The sequence below is a fragment of the Lissotriton vulgaris genome, chromosome 7 (genome assembly GCF_964263255.1).
Source record: "Lissotriton vulgaris chromosome 7, aLisVul1.2, whole genome shotgun sequence".
NCBI lineage: Eukaryota > Metazoa > Chordata > Amphibia > Caudata > Salamandridae > Lissotriton > Lissotriton vulgaris.
Genome location: NC_141695.1, coordinates 841,144,108 through 841,160,488, shown reverse-complemented (window position 1 = coordinate 841,160,488; position 16,381 = coordinate 841,144,108). Strand labels below are relative to the sequence as shown.

General features: G+C 46.6%; 1 protein-coding gene across 2 annotated transcripts in view; it reads left to right on the top strand.

Moving 5' to 3' along the window:
* The window catches only part of DUS1L (dihydrouridine synthase 1 like), a 245,163-nt gene that overhangs the window by 28,524 nt on the left and 200,258 nt on the right, over positions 1–16,381 (top strand). For both annotated transcript variants that reach the window (XM_086931197.1, XM_086931196.1), the window contains exons 2-6: positions 4,394–4,640; positions 7,129–7,237; positions 8,407–8,457; positions 8,552–8,664; positions 9,356–9,438. In XM_086931197.1, coding sequence (XP_086787323.1) covers positions 4,404–4,640; positions 7,129–7,237; positions 8,407–8,457; positions 8,552–8,664; positions 9,356–9,438 — 593 coding nt within the window. In that variant the 5' untranslated portion in view covers positions 4,394–4,403. The remainder of the gene's footprint in view (positions 1–4,393; positions 4,641–7,128; positions 7,238–8,406; positions 8,458–8,551; positions 8,665–9,355; positions 9,439–16,381) is intronic.

The window sequence follows — 16,381 nt, the reverse complement described above, 5'->3', positions numbered from 1 at the left end:
AAATCGAGTACCCCCTCAAGCATTATTAGGCCCCAGGGACTCTATCACCCATGGCTGAGTAATTAATAAAAGGAGGGAAGAACTTCCCCCTCTGTGAGCCTAATTAAACCTTGGCGACACTTATCACCCTGGGCTGAAATATAAATAAAAGGGGTGGGGGCCGCGTGGCCAACCTTTTCAAGCCCCATTAGGCCCTGGGGACCCCATACCCCAGGGCAATATTTACTTTGAAGAGGACCGGGGGGACGGGCTACATGACTGCCTCCCCAAGGCTAATATGGCCAGGTGGACCCCATTTCCTGGGGCCTACATTATTCAACAGTGGGTGCCCTGGTGCACCTACCATGCATAACATTGGGGGCCACGGGGGAGCCCGAAGGCCTCCGAGTCCCCAGCTTGCTCTCATCAGTGTGGGCAGTGAAACAGATTTCAAATCTGCTCTTAGCCTGCCGGAGAATTTTTAAAGCTCCATCCCGCTGGGGGCAGACTTTGTCTGCTTACATTTGATTTAAAAATGTTCCCAGGAGCAAACACAAGTTTCACTGCCCACCCAGTACGGGTTGGGAAACTGCTATGTTCTGGGGGTGGTCTCCACAGGACACACCAAGTGAGCTGGTCCCAGGGGATGGGGTCCCTGGTGCCATTAAAGGCTCAAGGAGTGAGACTGCCCTCCCTTTTCACTTACTAACGACCCTTGTGGATGGGGGTCCAAAGGGCCTTTTAAAGGCTTACTTAGTGGGGCTGTGTGGCCCCCTCCCCCTAAAATATACTTTGGGCCCCAGGGGATGGAGTTCCCAGGGCGTATACAGCTTGGGGTGGTGGGGTAGTACGCCCCGGTTCCCTGATTAATTAAATTGGACCAGTGGGAGATGTGGTCCCTGGGTCGAAAGCAACTCTGGAAGGGTGGCCTCAGCCCATCCTCCCCTAAAAAAAAAACCATTCGGGCCCATGGGGGTGGGATCCTCGGGGCCAAAAATGGCTTGGGAGAGGGCTGCCTGTACCTCCTCACCTCAAAAAAGACTTCAGGCCCTGGGGGATAGGGTCCCAAGGGCCGAAAACCACGCGGGGGAGGCACACGCCACTCTCCCCAAAATAAAAAATGTTTTTGTCCCCCTGGGCCCTGGCCTACCCTAGAGGGTATTATAAAGAAGCGCGGGGGCTGGCAGATTTATTTCTTTTCTTACGCTTTGCGTGTATACCCAGATCCCCCCCTTGGCCCCAGGAAGGGCCCCTCTGGGACTCTACCACCAGGCCTGTTTCTACCCTGCCTCCTAATATCTTTCTTTTTGTTTAAATTATGTTTAGGACTTACTACTGAGTCCCAACTCCTAAAGTGGCTGCCACCACTTCCTGGTTCAGGTGGTGGCAGCCAACGAGATCTCTTTTTGAGATATGTCGGCTCTGAGGATCTTCCGCGGCATGATGTATACAACTTTTGTTAACCTTAATGTCTCCAAAACTACCAAATGGATTTACACCAAAAAGCACTCTATCTAGCCCAAGGTCTAGCGTTCTGCCAAATTTGGTGTAAATCCATTCAGTGGTTTGCACTGTGGCTGTGTCTAAATTTCCTATGGAAAAATGAATGGGTCAAACTCATTTTGGGACTCCTGTCCCCAAATGACAGATCACCCTGAAAATTTCTATGCGCAAGATATGCAAAAAGTAGCACTTTTTTCTTGGAAAGTTCCTTGGAGATTAGTAAAACGAGACCAGAGTTATTCGCAACACAAACAAATTATTTCCTATGGAAACAAGATCACAATCCTAACTATAACTCTCCAGTGGCGACCATCACTGGGTGATATATTTGTATTAAAAAGGTAGCTGAAAACAAATGCATTGTTTCCTTCATGAGGGGTTTATGAACCAGACTTTATTTGATGCAAATGTGGTTTTGTTGAAGCAAATTAGTGAAGTGCCAGACTGCACAGTGAAAACAGGTTAATATAAGTAATATTGTCAAATAACTCTGTTAGCAAGGCCAAAATACTGCAGCTCGTGTTTTTTAATTTTTTTTTACAACCAACCTAATTTATTCTGCCATTGTAGTTCTGATTTGTTTTAGTTGATCTAATTGCACCTATCCACCTGAAAACTATGATTGGTAAAGCAAATGCAAATTAATAACTTATCCTTTGTGAGGTAGAATCCTCTATTAGTTGTAATGAAAGTGCATGCAGACGCAGTGGGCTGGAGAGTTGAGAATTGACTGCCATATAGTAACCTGGGCTTGGGGATGATGTCTGATGGATTCTTTAGAGCACAGGTGAGCTGCTGAGAGTTGTTGGTTAGCAGTGGTGCTGTGAGGACATCTAAGGGCCAGAACAGAGGGTGGGATGGCTAAATTATGTGTTCATGAGGGCTTTGTGATTGGTTAATGGACAGTATTGGAGGTCATAGTGGTTCTGGTACCAAGTAGGGTGGGGTTGACGGTCAGTGCTGGGGGTCTGTAATGGCCAACTAAGGTCTGTTGTACCAACTAAACCATTCTTAGGCCACTTGATGGTAGCACAGGATAAGTTATGTTGGCTAGAGGACAGTGTAGGGGTGACGGTAGGAAGGTAGTGACTCAATGGAATTGAGACCAGCAAGAGAGGGTCCCAGCACTAGCAGACTGTGACTTAAGGACTGAATAAGGGGTATCTGTCATCTGTGTCCTTCCTTCCTACACCCACTGGTAGCAGGAGGATTTCTTACAAGGCTTTACCCTTACATATTGCCATGTATTGTAGGACCAAGCAGCAGATGACCTCTATTCCTCCTCCCCGGCTACCCCCATCCATCCCTGCTCTCTGACTTACATTTCTTTTACCTATACTATATATGTATTGTCTGTTCTCAGGCCAGCCCTACCCACTTTGCCCATTTTCAAGATGGCAGAAGTCTTTACCCACACTAGACTTGTACTCTGAGGGTTGGGTCTATGTGTGGGGAGTGTATGATGGTACTCCTGGTGTCCTCCCACATAAAACCCAGTTTGAGGCAGTCACTGTACCCTCATTAAGCCCAGATGCAGAGATCTGGTGGAGCAAAGCTGAGTTTTCCAGCAACCAGCCAAGGAATACAGAAGTATTGTCTTGCATCCTGTTCTCATCCTTTTAAGTGTGCTCCTACCGTTCTATGTAAAATACCAGCAGACCTGTCCATCAGGATTTGACATTCGAGCGGGATTTGATTCTGTAATATCAAAAAGCATGTTCACAGCCCCACCATACATATTCTGTTGGGTTCATAGGGGGCATCTCTGCCTATTCAGGTTAGTCTGTTTGCTCCTGGAAAGCATTTCAAACCTATTCACACCCATTCAAATGCTAATTACTGGCTGGCAGAAGTGGGAAAGAACATGCAAATGGGCCGCCAGAGGCTTTTGACAGGGAAAAGATAAGTTTCTGAAAGTACCCTTTCCTTAATATTCATAAAAAAACTGACCACCATTGTTTTGGGTTTTTAAGGACTGTTATGAATTGTTGTTTAATTATTTTTCTAGCTGTTTCCCAACACAAATTAGCATTACTAAATGTAATAATATAGCCCTGTGTTTTCCTATGGAACTGTCAGCCTTTCTACAGTGATAATAAATGATGGGGCTTTTTGCACTAGAACATGTTAACATTAAATTCATGCATGCCCTACTTTTAAATACCATGCACCCTGTCTTATGGACAATAAGCTGTACATAGGGAGGACTTATAACTGCTTGAAAGGAAGATTTTGACCTGTCAAAAGGGGTGATTTTGATGGGCTGAAATTCCAGTTTAAAACTGCTACAGCTAAGCTACAAATGGTAGTCCTGCAGTCATGTTAGTACTACTATTGTAGTGGGTGGCACAATGGATTTCTCAGTCCACTAGTATATTTAATTTACGGGCACTTAATACACTTTATACCATAGCCTAGGGACTTCTAGCTAAGTTAAATATGGCAATTAGAGGTATGTTAACTTGAGCATGTTGAATGGGGGAGCGCACACACTTTATCTCTTGTTAGAATGGGTAACATGCATATAGTTCTACAGCTGGCAAAAGCATAGGGTCCAGTTAAAGGTGAAAAATCCGGGATGGCCCTGCAGAAAGGGCAAAGTTGTTACATGAGCTACTTACCGAAGAACATTTTGAGTAGGTCCAAATGTGTTTATCAACGGTTCATCAATACTCTTCAAAGAACATCATCTCTAGGACGTATGCTCTTTATGTAGGTTTATGTCTCTGATCAGCTGTTTTGAGATTGCTTATGAACCTATACGTCCCACCACTTCAAAATCAATGTCTTCATTGATCTCTCGTGAAACAGCCTAAGGGCTCCTTGATAGAATTGTTTTGAGTCTGCTGTCTGAAGCCCTCTAAACCAGCACTCTTAGACTGAATGTTTCTCACGCTGCCTTCTTTTTCAGTCAGGTCAAGATGACAAAGCTTCAAGGAGTCAATTTTTGGAAGAAAACCCTGAATGGTGCCCACTATGTAGTGGCGCCTATGGTGGACCAGAGTGAATTGCCCTGGAGGATGCTGAGCCGGCGCCATGGCGCACAGTTGTGCTACACTCCTATGCTGCATGCACAGGTGTTTGTGAGAGACATCAACTACCGCCGTGAGAACCTGTATTGTGAAGTGTGTCCTGAGGATCGCCCTTTGATTGTGCAGGTAGAGACCTCCCCTACCTGTTTTTCTTGGTTTGTTCTGCCACCACCACCTGGTAGGTTTCACCAGACCCCTCCCTTACTAGTGTAGGAAATCTGCTCTTTCAATTTCAACTTCCTCAGTGTATCCGGTACGAGCAAGGATTATCTCTTGAAGCCAATCCTTGGTGTGAGATTGTCAACCAGTCACAGCTTCTGACGTGCGCCTCACCCTTCCTCAAGCCAGGCTGTGCAGAATGCTGTACTTAGCATTGATTACTGCTCACTTGTTGTCTAACATAAACTTTGAATGAATGGTTGGGGGTATTGCACTCTATTGTTCAAACTTAGTTACTTGTACGATATGTGTGCTGCACTAGATTAGTGCCTGCAAAACTCCTATAGAACAATGAATATGGCCTGGGATCGCTAGATCACCAGGACTCTAGTGCGCACTACTAAATAAAAATTTTCAGAATGAAACAATTTGTCTTGCGTATGTCTTCATTTTGTTTTATCACAAATTTAGTGTAAAAATTATTTGCCTCAACACAATTTATACATAAGTACTCAATATGAATTTCTCATACACAATTGATAAATCAATCAGTACACAACACAGTTATTTGTACAACCCAATGCATTTCGGGGTTTACACCCCTTCGTCGGGGGTCTAGGTAACCGGTTGTAGCATAGTTGCGTTTATTATGAGGTTTAGAAGTATCTTGATTCCGGGTTAAGGAAGATCTATCTGCAGTTCTTTCAACTTAACTCTGAGATTTCTGACTATTTTGGTTGAATGAACCCGACATTAAAGAAGACGCCGAAACGCCGCTCTTGCACTCCCGCACGGGAGGACGCCGATTTAAAGCGAGACCATGAGACGCTGATCAAAGGCTCGCAGATCCCAGAAATCTCAGAGTTAAGTTGAAAGAACTGCAGATAGATCTTCCTTAACCCGGAATCAAGATACTTCTAAACCTCATATTAAACGCAACTATGCTACAACCGGTTACCTAGACCCCCGACGAAGGGGTGTAAACCCCGAAATGCATTGGGTTGTACAAATAACTGTGTTGTGTACTGATTGATTTATCAATTGTGTATGAGAAATTCATATTGAGTACTTATTGTTTATGTATAAATTGTGTTGATGCAAATAATTTTTTCACTAAATTTGTGATAAAACAAAATGAAGACATACGCAAGACAAATTGTTTCATTCTGAAAAATGTTATTTAGTAGTGCGCACTAGAGTCCTGGTGATCTAGCGATCCCAGGCCATATTCATTGTAACATAAACTTTGGCCTTCACATGCAATACCTAATGGGCAACGGGAGACACTTGACCAGATGGCTGTACAGGGGGATGCGAACACACGCTGCAACTTCATTACAGGTGCCTAGAGATAAAAGGAACAGAGACATAGGCCGAGAGTTAACAGATAAGGAGTGGGGGTGATATTAGAATACCCAAAGAAGGTATCTTGTAATCCTGAGTTCACACTTCTACAGTCCATGGTAGTACATAGAGCTTACCTGACCCCCCAGAAGCTGCACAGAATGTTTCCAGACACAGTAGACACATGTCCCCGATGCCACGTTATGCGCAGACTTGTTGCATATGTTGTGGGCTTGACCACGGTTGATACACTTCTGGACAACAGTACACAAAATACTATGTGAAATAGCCCCGGTGGTGGGAGTAGATACTCTCTAATATAGTATATTAAGAGTAAGCCCTAAACGCAAGAAAAGAGGAACATAGAATAGGTTCGCTAATTTGGCACTGATACTGGCCAAATGGTCAGTCACAATGCGGTGGAAAGCTGCTAATGCACTGACCATACAGGGATGGCACGACGAGGTAGTTAGATGGGGTAGAGCGGAAAGTATGGAGATTAAATGGGAAGAAAATAGGAGATTGAGGAAATTTCATATCTCGCTGGAATGGAATGCAATGCAATGCTGGAGGAGTTTATTGCCACAGAACCCCCTATACAACCGGATGTGTAAATCAACACACTTAATAATGCATTTAGAGATGCAGACTGGAAATGTCCCGGCTCCCGCACTAGGACAATTGGATGGCGCAGAACCATCAAATCTTACACAGGAATTAATGTGCCACACAGAAAGGATATGCTGACTGACTAGCCTCCGTAAAAGATGGAATGACTCTGAGGGTCGGTAGGAGGGGGTTGGGACTCAGTTATTTTCTTAATAGTCTAGGGTGGGGTGGGGTTGTTTCTTAATGTGGCAACTGCAGCACATTAATATACAGATATCTTCATTGCTTTTATTGAAAATATACTGTAATTAATGCATACTTGATACTATGTATACTCTGTACTGATATGTGAAAACAGTTAAATGTACCCCATACTGGTAATGTATATGCCTTCGACAAAGGCCTTTGTTGCATTATGAAAAACCCTTAAAATATGTTTTTTTTTTTTTAAACTTCGGTCGGCCTTCACTGCTCACAAAACTAACCCCTTGCTTTTTTTCAGTTTTGTGCCAATGACCCAGAGGTGTTTGTTCAGGCTGCCCTCTTAGCTCAGGATTATTGTGATGCGATTGATTTGAATCTGGGCTGTCCGCAAATGATTGCTAAGAGAGGTAAGTAGCAGGTCTTGGTAAAAACATGCTTGTACTACATTGTCTTGTGGAGCGTGTGTGGCGGATGGGGTGGGTATTTGTCTGAGTGAGCAAGTTAGACCTAAATGTTATGTCATGGTGCTGGATTGCACCAGTCTAATGAGATTGGGAGCATGTGCTGTGGTGAGAGGCATGCTGTGCGGTCAGCCTTTCATCGCATTTATCTCTGGAGTGACTGCTAACCAGTCTCTGAGCTGCCATAAAATAGGGTTTCTAGGGACTTCCAGGAATTCTACAAATCATTATAAATCCCAGGAATTAAAGGGCTCTTGTGGGCTGAATTTTACACTGAAATAAAGGATTCACACCTAGTCGCAGAAAGAAATGTATGAGGAAACCCCAATTGTGTGCACACAATTACTGACTGTTCTTGAAGGTTGCTTAATCATTATAATTATTTTGTGCGACTGGGCTCTCTTTTGATCTTGGCTTGAGAAACTCCGTTGTAGTCAAGGAAGACATTATTAGGAAAAGGACCAGGGATATTTTCTATTGTATGGTGTCGTGAAAGGGATAGACCGCAGAGGAGGCCCGAGGCATCTCGACGTAAGATTCTCTGCAGAGCTTATATATGCACGCTCTCCTAGGCTGGCCTCTTTCCAAGGAACCTTTCATTAAAGCTTCTTCAATAAGCTTTTAGGTTATTGTCCGTTAATGACTCTAAATGAGCAGTGCCCCAGGATGTAGGTACTAGGGTACTTGAGTTGGCATTCCGTCTTTTTGGGGTCTTGGTTGTAGTGCCACCAGAGTGATTTGAGATTAAATGTTTAGGAAGAAAGTGGAGGACAATCGTTTTAAGTGATTTAGACGTGAGGCAGAATGACGATGCTAACTGACAGTGGGCAATTGATATGTAAACATATTGGAATCGGGTCTGCAATTGATTCTTTCCTTCAGGCACCAGACAAGTTTGTTAATGCTTAGCATAAGGGTAGAATGATTAAAACAGATCAGCATGTAACTACCTCAACATAAAATGAAATGATAAGAAAAAGAAAATTTGTAAAAATTCTTCAGAGTTTGCTATGTGTATATGTTCTCTAGAAGGGAGGAGTCTTCTTTTCATGACTGTTAGTAGATTGTACAAAAAGCGATTCTCACAATGCATTTTTGGTGCTCTTTTCTTTCAGGGCACTACGGGTCATTCTTGCAGGAGGAGTGGGATCTCCTAGAGAGAATGAGTGAGTGTTGCACGGTTTCCCTGCCCTCCGGCATCGCTGTCTGCACGATTGCCTGATCCTCATGCCTCATGGACTCCTCCCGTTTCTCTCCTAGTTCGGCTGGCCGACGAGAAGCTGTCAGTCCCCATCACTTGCAAGATCCGTGTCTTCCCAGAAATAAAGAAGACGGTGAAATATGCACAGTTGCTGGAAAAGGCGGGGTGTCAGGTAAGGGGACTGCATTGCTTGCTGCTGGATAATTGAAATGGGCTTCCTATAGCTAGGTAAGGAGGTTGCTCTTCGTTTGGCTCTTTAATGGGGCCGTAATGCTTGTTGCATGATAAAGAAGTTGCATAGTCTTCCTCTGAATTATGAGGCTGCATGCTTTGCTACATCATTACTATTGGGGCAAGAAGCTTCACCCTTTCTTCCTGATGGGCAGATTGCAGTTCCCGCTTTTGGGCACGGATTTCAAGCACTACTGGTTAAAATGTCTGCAGTCCTAGCAGCATTGCGAGCAGGCTTTGTTTGAAGGAAGCTCCACTTGTCCTGCTGGGTTATGAACGAACTTCTGCTTGGGGGTGACGGTCTATTTTCTGTTATGGAATAATGAGCAAACTGCTTACTCATGATTCCTCTAAATCTACTTTACTTGCATCCCACTACGTTGTTGTCTCCAAACCCCTTTACTGTTTTTTTTGAGCCACCGTGTTTTTTGCGTTTTTGTCTCTGTTGCCTGAGGTGTGTGTACAGTGATGAAGCCTGTGTGCTTCCCCTCTGTCTTGGTGGCAAATATTCATGAGGCAGAGGAGAGTATGGCTTCGCCTATCCTGGATTGTAAGTGTGCGTGGATTGGAGGACCATGCGCTGCACGCAGAGCATGGGGTCCGAGTTTTAAAGAGTCTGTTTTGCCTCTTAGTTGCTGACAGTTCATGGAAGGACCAAGGAGCAGAAAGGACCCTTGACTGGAGTGGCATCCTGGGAACACATAAAGGCTGTCCGGTAAGTAAGCATCAGAGAATCACACAGATTAACTTCAGGCGTGCACATTAGCAGGTGTTCATACAGATCCGAATGCATTCAAACACGGAGACCTACTTCTCGCCGTACATTCATTCGTACTCTGTGGAATCTATTTGAAAATACATACTTTGTAATACATGCATGCCCTTTTGTTAATATCTGCGAGGCTTGGAAGCACATTCGCAGACACTGCTTCTATGTGCTAATTTCCATACTGACTGACACTAGCGCAGGCAAACGTTCAGACTTGCTACAATCCCTCCCACCATTTGCTTTACTCTGAGGAATTTGCAATGAAGCAAACTCTCCCTCTTCTAAAGGCGTGTCTCCAGTACGTTTAAAAAAAAAACCGAAGGATGTGTGTGCAGTAAGGCCACAATTGGAGCCTTTTCCACTTAAGAATGCTTCACTTTTCACAACCCGTCCTGCCAGTTGCCTCGTGTCTTGATATACTGTTTAGTGTATCTGGACCCGCTGGTGTCAGAAGACTTGTGTAATGGCTCCTGCTTTCTTCCATAATGTTGTACATGTGTGTTTTTGTTTTCTTTGTTGTTGCCATTGTGCTGCATCGAAGGATCGTCATTGATGGTCATGAATGCTAGAATGATCCCCCACTGTCTACCTGTAAACTGGAAGACTTCATATTACATCTTTGTCCATAAATTAGATGGGCTGCTCATCCAAAAAATGAGCATCATTCTTCGGGAGCCTATCGTAAACAAGAATTTTCTAAAAATGTAGGCTCTCAAACTCCAAAAGCCTTATCTCTGGACTAAGTTGCAGAATATACTGTTCAGAAAGCTGAAATGTCTGTGTACTACAAAGAAAAAAGTGCAGCTTGATAAGCTTACATTGATGAAGCCTCAGAAATAGCCTTGTGTCTCCAGTAGCCGCCTCCTACCTATGATGCTTTGTACTCGTAGTTGCTTTACAATGTCAGCTTTTTACTGGCTTCTGTGTTAAAGATCTCAGAATACACTGGAGACTTCTCCGCTTTGATTTCAAATAATTTTCTCCAAGAATATGACTTTTTCAGCATGATGTGACCTCCTTATCACCTGTCTACCGAATGAACCTATTTTTATTATATTTTACAGAATGTATTCTTTCAATGCCTTCATTCTGTGAGACATGTCCGGTCCGGGGCAGGAAAAATGCAGCCACTGCCCCACACCAAATGTATGTGGTGTGTCTTTCCTCTTCACATTCTCTGAAGGAATGTGTGAATTTCTAAGAAAATTACAAAAACAGCATTAAAATGGTGGAAAGGCATCAAGACTGAGAGGCACATTGGAGGACATGATGATTCGGGAGCAGTAGAGTAAGAAGAGAGAGGCTGAAAAGACTTCGAGTCATGCAGCCTTGACGGATAAGGATCGAGCACTCCAGAAACGCTCTTGCAGAGATGAGGAGAGGAGCTTGATTACTAATAGTAGGAGACATCCGCACCCGATATTCTCAATAACTCTCCTGGTCGATGTCCAAGATCACAACATGGTTGTCGAAGGCTTCGACCGTTAAAAGTTGGATCAGTGCCAACGGTCATGTATCAACACCAGAACAGATCTTCAAAGTCATCTGCTTCAAGGCACTCCTTATCACTGCATCTCATTCACCTTCAGGATAGAAGTCAAGAAATCATCAGTCTATGGCGATATATTTGCTGTTTAAATGGCCCCACCCAGTGACTACACCTTCACTGGTGGTGTCAAGGCACAGTGTAATTGAAATGGTTTTGCCGTTCGTATAATCGATGCACTCTGTGTCCCCCCTTCACTGCATCGCACTTCTTGACGTTACTAAGAGCGAAGCTGAGGTTCTCGATGTTTCCTGTAACTCCAGCTCCAAGAAAGCCTGAGCCTCAGTCCCAAAGAGATTGAACTAGGATTGGGCCCTCCATTCTTTGTCATCCTAGTGGCAGACCCATTTCAATTTCTATTCTGACATCTTAACATGCCTTTACAGCCAAGAATGGCCTCTAGCCCAACATCCATGTCTCCTGTCAGTAAGCTGCCTGTGCTAACTCGAATCCCATTAGAAGAAACATTTCTTCATGTTTCAGCTTCATCGGGGGAATCCAACACTCTAAGCATTCCAGAGCCACACTGGAGGTGCAGGTCTCCCTCAAGGTCCCACACCTATGGCGATGACTCACTTTAGGACAACTATCAACATCTGCAACCTCACCCTCCAGATATCACCACTTTCTATGGTGTGCACATTTAACCCAGTGGTAGAACTAAAAGCTGCAATTTAAATCCCAATGGAGTCATTACAATAAGGGCTTCAACAAGACTTCCCCAGCCTCTGTCGTCAGGCCTTCTAGATATTTGCCACATCAGTGAGACACCAGCATATGTCTGCCCCAAAGAAGACTGCACCACTGGAAAGGGAGAGCAAGTACTTCTGGAAGAAAGATGTGAGGGGCCGCTGCTAACACTGTGAAGGACTCCAGTCCAATAACTGTCCTGATATGTATTGCAAAAACCGCAGCAGTGGAAAGATACAACCAGCACTGAAACCTACCTCAGAATGTAGTCAGTACATTATTTTGTGTGCTACAACAGATAGTGCTCCTGCTGCCTAAGAAGTGCAAATAAGTGTCTTTCCATGAGCAATGACATCCAAAACCTCTAACCACTGCCTGGAGCTCAACACAGTTTGGGTTAGTAAAGTCACAATTTTAATGTGGTCAAGAAAAAAACATATTGTTAGCAACAATGTTTTGTTAAGCATAGCCAGAAAAGTTTTACCAACTCAGCTATAGTTTAGTAGTGTCAGTATATCGCACATTAACAGTACATATGTAATCAACAAGATAAAGTACAAATTACACACGTCCTTAGCACAATACAGAAAAGTGTCAAGATACAGCCACAAAGTGCAATTATGTCCAAGCACAGCCAGCACGTTTTTGGTCTTTGACTAAGACTTTCTCAGGGCTGTAAAAGCAAGAGAATACATGCATTTTGTCACAGATGCTTATTTGCAGATTGGTAATCACCTCTGGATACATTCATGGAAAACATGCCATGCACCTCAAAAAGTGGTAACCTGTATTCGTAGCTACACTGATGAAAAGATATTGAACACGTTGTGCGACAGGCTGGTTCTACCCAGGCCACCAGAATGTGCTACAAGCCACAAATTGAGTGAAAAAGAAATAAATAAGCCAAATTGCCCATCACAGTGAACATTTAGTACCATATCTACATGCCATTAAAACAAAAAATGCTCGAACATAAACAAGACAAAGACCAGTGTTCTTTATCCTAAGATAAAGAAAAATGAAAAAAGAAAAAGAAACGTCTTAAAAAATAGTGAAAAGACAAATGTGCCACTGCCGAATCAGAAGCAAAAAATAAAAAAATTGTCCTCATTGTTATGTTATACTTTATTTGTAGATCGCACGTACACCAGATTGGTTTCATGGCGCTACTCTTGCGGTGTTGGTCTGAGATGTTACTCGTATGCTTGTCTAAATAGCCATGTTTTTAGGAGTCTACGAAAACTCATGAGGTCTGTGCAGAATCTAATTTCTAGAGGTGGGGAGTTCCAGTATCTGGGGCCTAGTATGGAGAACCTTGTTCCACCAAAACATTTCAGTTTAAAGGGTGGTGTAGTCTGAAGATGCATATGGGCAGATCGTAGGTTTCAGGTCGGAATGTATCTTTCAATCAGATTGATTGAATTTAGGGGTTTTACCATTCAGGGACTTAAAGATCCTACATCTCACCTTGAAAACGCATCTCTGGGTTATGGGGAGCCAGTGTAGCTTCCTCAGAATAGGAGTGGCATGTTGACGCCTGTTTTCCTGAAGAATCTGTCTGTCTGCTTGGTTTTCTACTAGTTGAAGAGGTGGGTGAGATAAGCAGGAATGCCGAAGTATAGAGAGCTGGGGTAGTCTGTATGTGATATCACCATAGCAAGACCTGCCTGTGTTTTTGCTTCCTGGGTTAGGAATCTGAAAATGTTCTTTATTTTTCTTAGTTGGAAAAAGCATGTTGAAATTACGGATCCTATGGGGGCGTGGCTTGGACGCCGATCGGGATGGCGGCGTGAGCTCGCAGCTCCGCGCGGAATCCCGCTAATTCTCCTGTTTTTCGGGACCCTAGGCGACCCGGAGACGACGTTCCTGCCCTCTGAAGTGTAAGGGGACAGCTGGACGTAATCGGTGAATCGCTGGGGGACTGCTGGCCCCGAGGAGATCGAGGGAGAGGCGGCCGAGGTGTAGTCCGGGGTGTGAAGAAAATGGCGGCGAGGAGGTCGGACGGTCCCGAACTTCAGCCCTGAGTCCGGCTGTCGCCGAGCAGAGAGGGACCCTGAACCCGGCTGCCCAACGCACTGGGATTGGCGGCACGAAGCCCTGAGACCGGGGGACGCTGCCCGATTCACCCAGGAGATCAGGGGTTCTCGTCGACCACCGCCCTACGACTCATCCTCCCCCCACAGGCCCAGTGGGGGTGACGGAACGGAGCTCGTCCGCCTGGTCATTGCTCCTGAGACCATTGGCGGTGACCGGCACGGACCCACGGGGGAACCCGCAGTACGGGTGGCCGGACTTGTGACGCAGCGCCCTGACATGGCGGCGATCGGAGGGCCGATGCCCGGGAGCCGCGAGGGGGACTCGGCGACATCGACCCAGCTGAATGAGAGTCCCTCCCCGGAGCTTGACCAGGAACAGCGGCTGAACCGGCGCTTGGATGCCATCCTTGAGGCGATCACCTCCACTAAGGAGGCGTTGCACAATGACATTGCCCAAGTGGCCACGGGCCTGGGGCTGCTACGCGCGGATCACGCGAAGCTGGCGGATCGGGTCAAGGATCATGACCAACTGTTGCTGGACCTGAAGCCATCGGTGGTGACCGCGGAGCACAGGATTACAGACATTTTGGCCCGACTGGACACTCTAGAGCGGAGGGGGAAGGATGCCGAAGGCCGCAATAGGCGGAACAACGTGCGGGTCGTAGGCCTGCCGGAACGGATTGAGGGGGAGGATGCGGTGGCCTACATGGAGAACTGGTTCCGCACTGTGGTGGCGCCGGAGGGGCTTACTCCATTTTTCACTCTGGAGCGGGCTCACCGGGTGCCCGCTCGCCCGCCGGGGCTTGGCCGCCCCCCCCGACCAATGGTGGTGCGGCTCCTCCACTACAAGGACCGAGACCTCCTCATCCAGCGGGCCAGGATGTCGGGCCCTTATGAGGTGGAGAACAGCAAGGTAACAATCTTTCCGGACTATACGCAGGCGGTCCAGAAGGACAGGGCATCGTTCCTTGCTGTGAAGAAGGAGCTCAGGGAGGAAGGCATTCAGTACTCCTTGCTCTACCCGGCCAAGCTGCGGATTATCATGGATGGCACCACACACTTTTTCCAGACTCCGGACGAAGTTTGGCAATGGCTTGAGTCGTACAGAGCAGGGACGGATAGGACGCACCAAAGTCGGCGAGACCAGCCCAAGCAGCCCCGGGTGCGGCCGTCACAACACATCAGGTCCCGCAACAGGCGCCAGCGGGAGAAGCGGGAGGCTCAAATGGCGGCGGAGAAGAGGGATGCACTCGCGGCGACGGCAGCCATTACAGGGTCGCAACAGAACAGTGAACGGGCCGAAACGGACTCGGGAGGAGAAGGCAGCAGAACAGGAGAGGAACTTTCGGAGGCAGAGAGCCAGAAGGGGCCGACGGTGACCCCACAGACTTCGGATACTATTTTCTGCGGCTGAGATAGACTTGGGACTAGATCGGGACTTCATGGTAGGGTGATATCCTGTCGCTGGAGGGCGGGTTGCCGGGTGGGGGAGCTGAGTGTATCGGAGGGGATGAAGGGCGGGACGCGGGCTCCGCTAGCTGGGGTTGGCGGCGACTCACCCCCCCTAGGCCCTTAAGGTCGACTGTGGTGGAGACCACAGGGTAAGTGTGCGAGAAGTTGGATCAAGGTTTGGATGGGGGCGGCCATTGGGTTCGTGTGCTCTGTCCTGGGGAGTGGGGTTTGGGGAATGTTTCAGTTTTGGGGTTGTTTGGGGGGGGGCAACTGCATTGGGGGGGTCATGGACCGTTGTTGTTTGATTCGGACTGTACGGAATTGGAATGGGGACATTACCTAATTTGAAATGCCTAACGTGGAATGTCCGGGGGCTGCGGACTATGGTGAAACGTCACAAAGTACATGCATACCTGGTACGCAGGGGGGTTCAGATAGCTATGCTCCAGGAGACTCACCTCACCAAAAAAGAGTGCGCTGCCTTGCAGAAAAGATGGCGGGGCCAGGTTTTTGGCACCACTTACTCAGCGTATGCCAGGGGGGTCTTGATCTGGGTGAGGGCGGGGATACCCTTTCAAGTGCTGAATCAGGTAATAGATCCGGATGGCAGGTTTGTAGCGGTGGAGGGGAGATTGTATGGACGGGATGTGGTTTTCTGTTGTGTTTATGCACCGAACACTGACCAAGGCCGATACTTTGATAGCCTCTCGGGGTCCTTGGCCTCTTTCCTGGCGGGTCCGATAGTGCTAGGGGGGGACTTCAACTCGATTACCGATGTGGCTCTGGATAGGTCCCATCCCCCCCTAGTAGACTCTCCTGTGCGCAGGCTGGCCGCGCACAGGAAGGACTGGCAAGAACGATGGGGGTTGCTGGATGTCTGGAGGGAGAGGCACAGGGGAACCAGGGATTACTCCTTTTATTCCGCTCTCCATGATTTACATGTCAGAATTGATTCGGTGCTTTGCGGGAGCTCCCTAGCCCCATTGATTACCCATGCTGAGTACCTTGCTAGGACGATATCCGATCATAACCCCCTGTTGGTGCATATTCAATGGCAGAGGGAGCGCTCAGTAATACCAACATGGCGGCTTCGTCCGGAGACGCTAGAGGATTCTGTGTTCGACGATGCGGTCCGGCAGGGCATTGATAGTTATTTCGGTGCGAA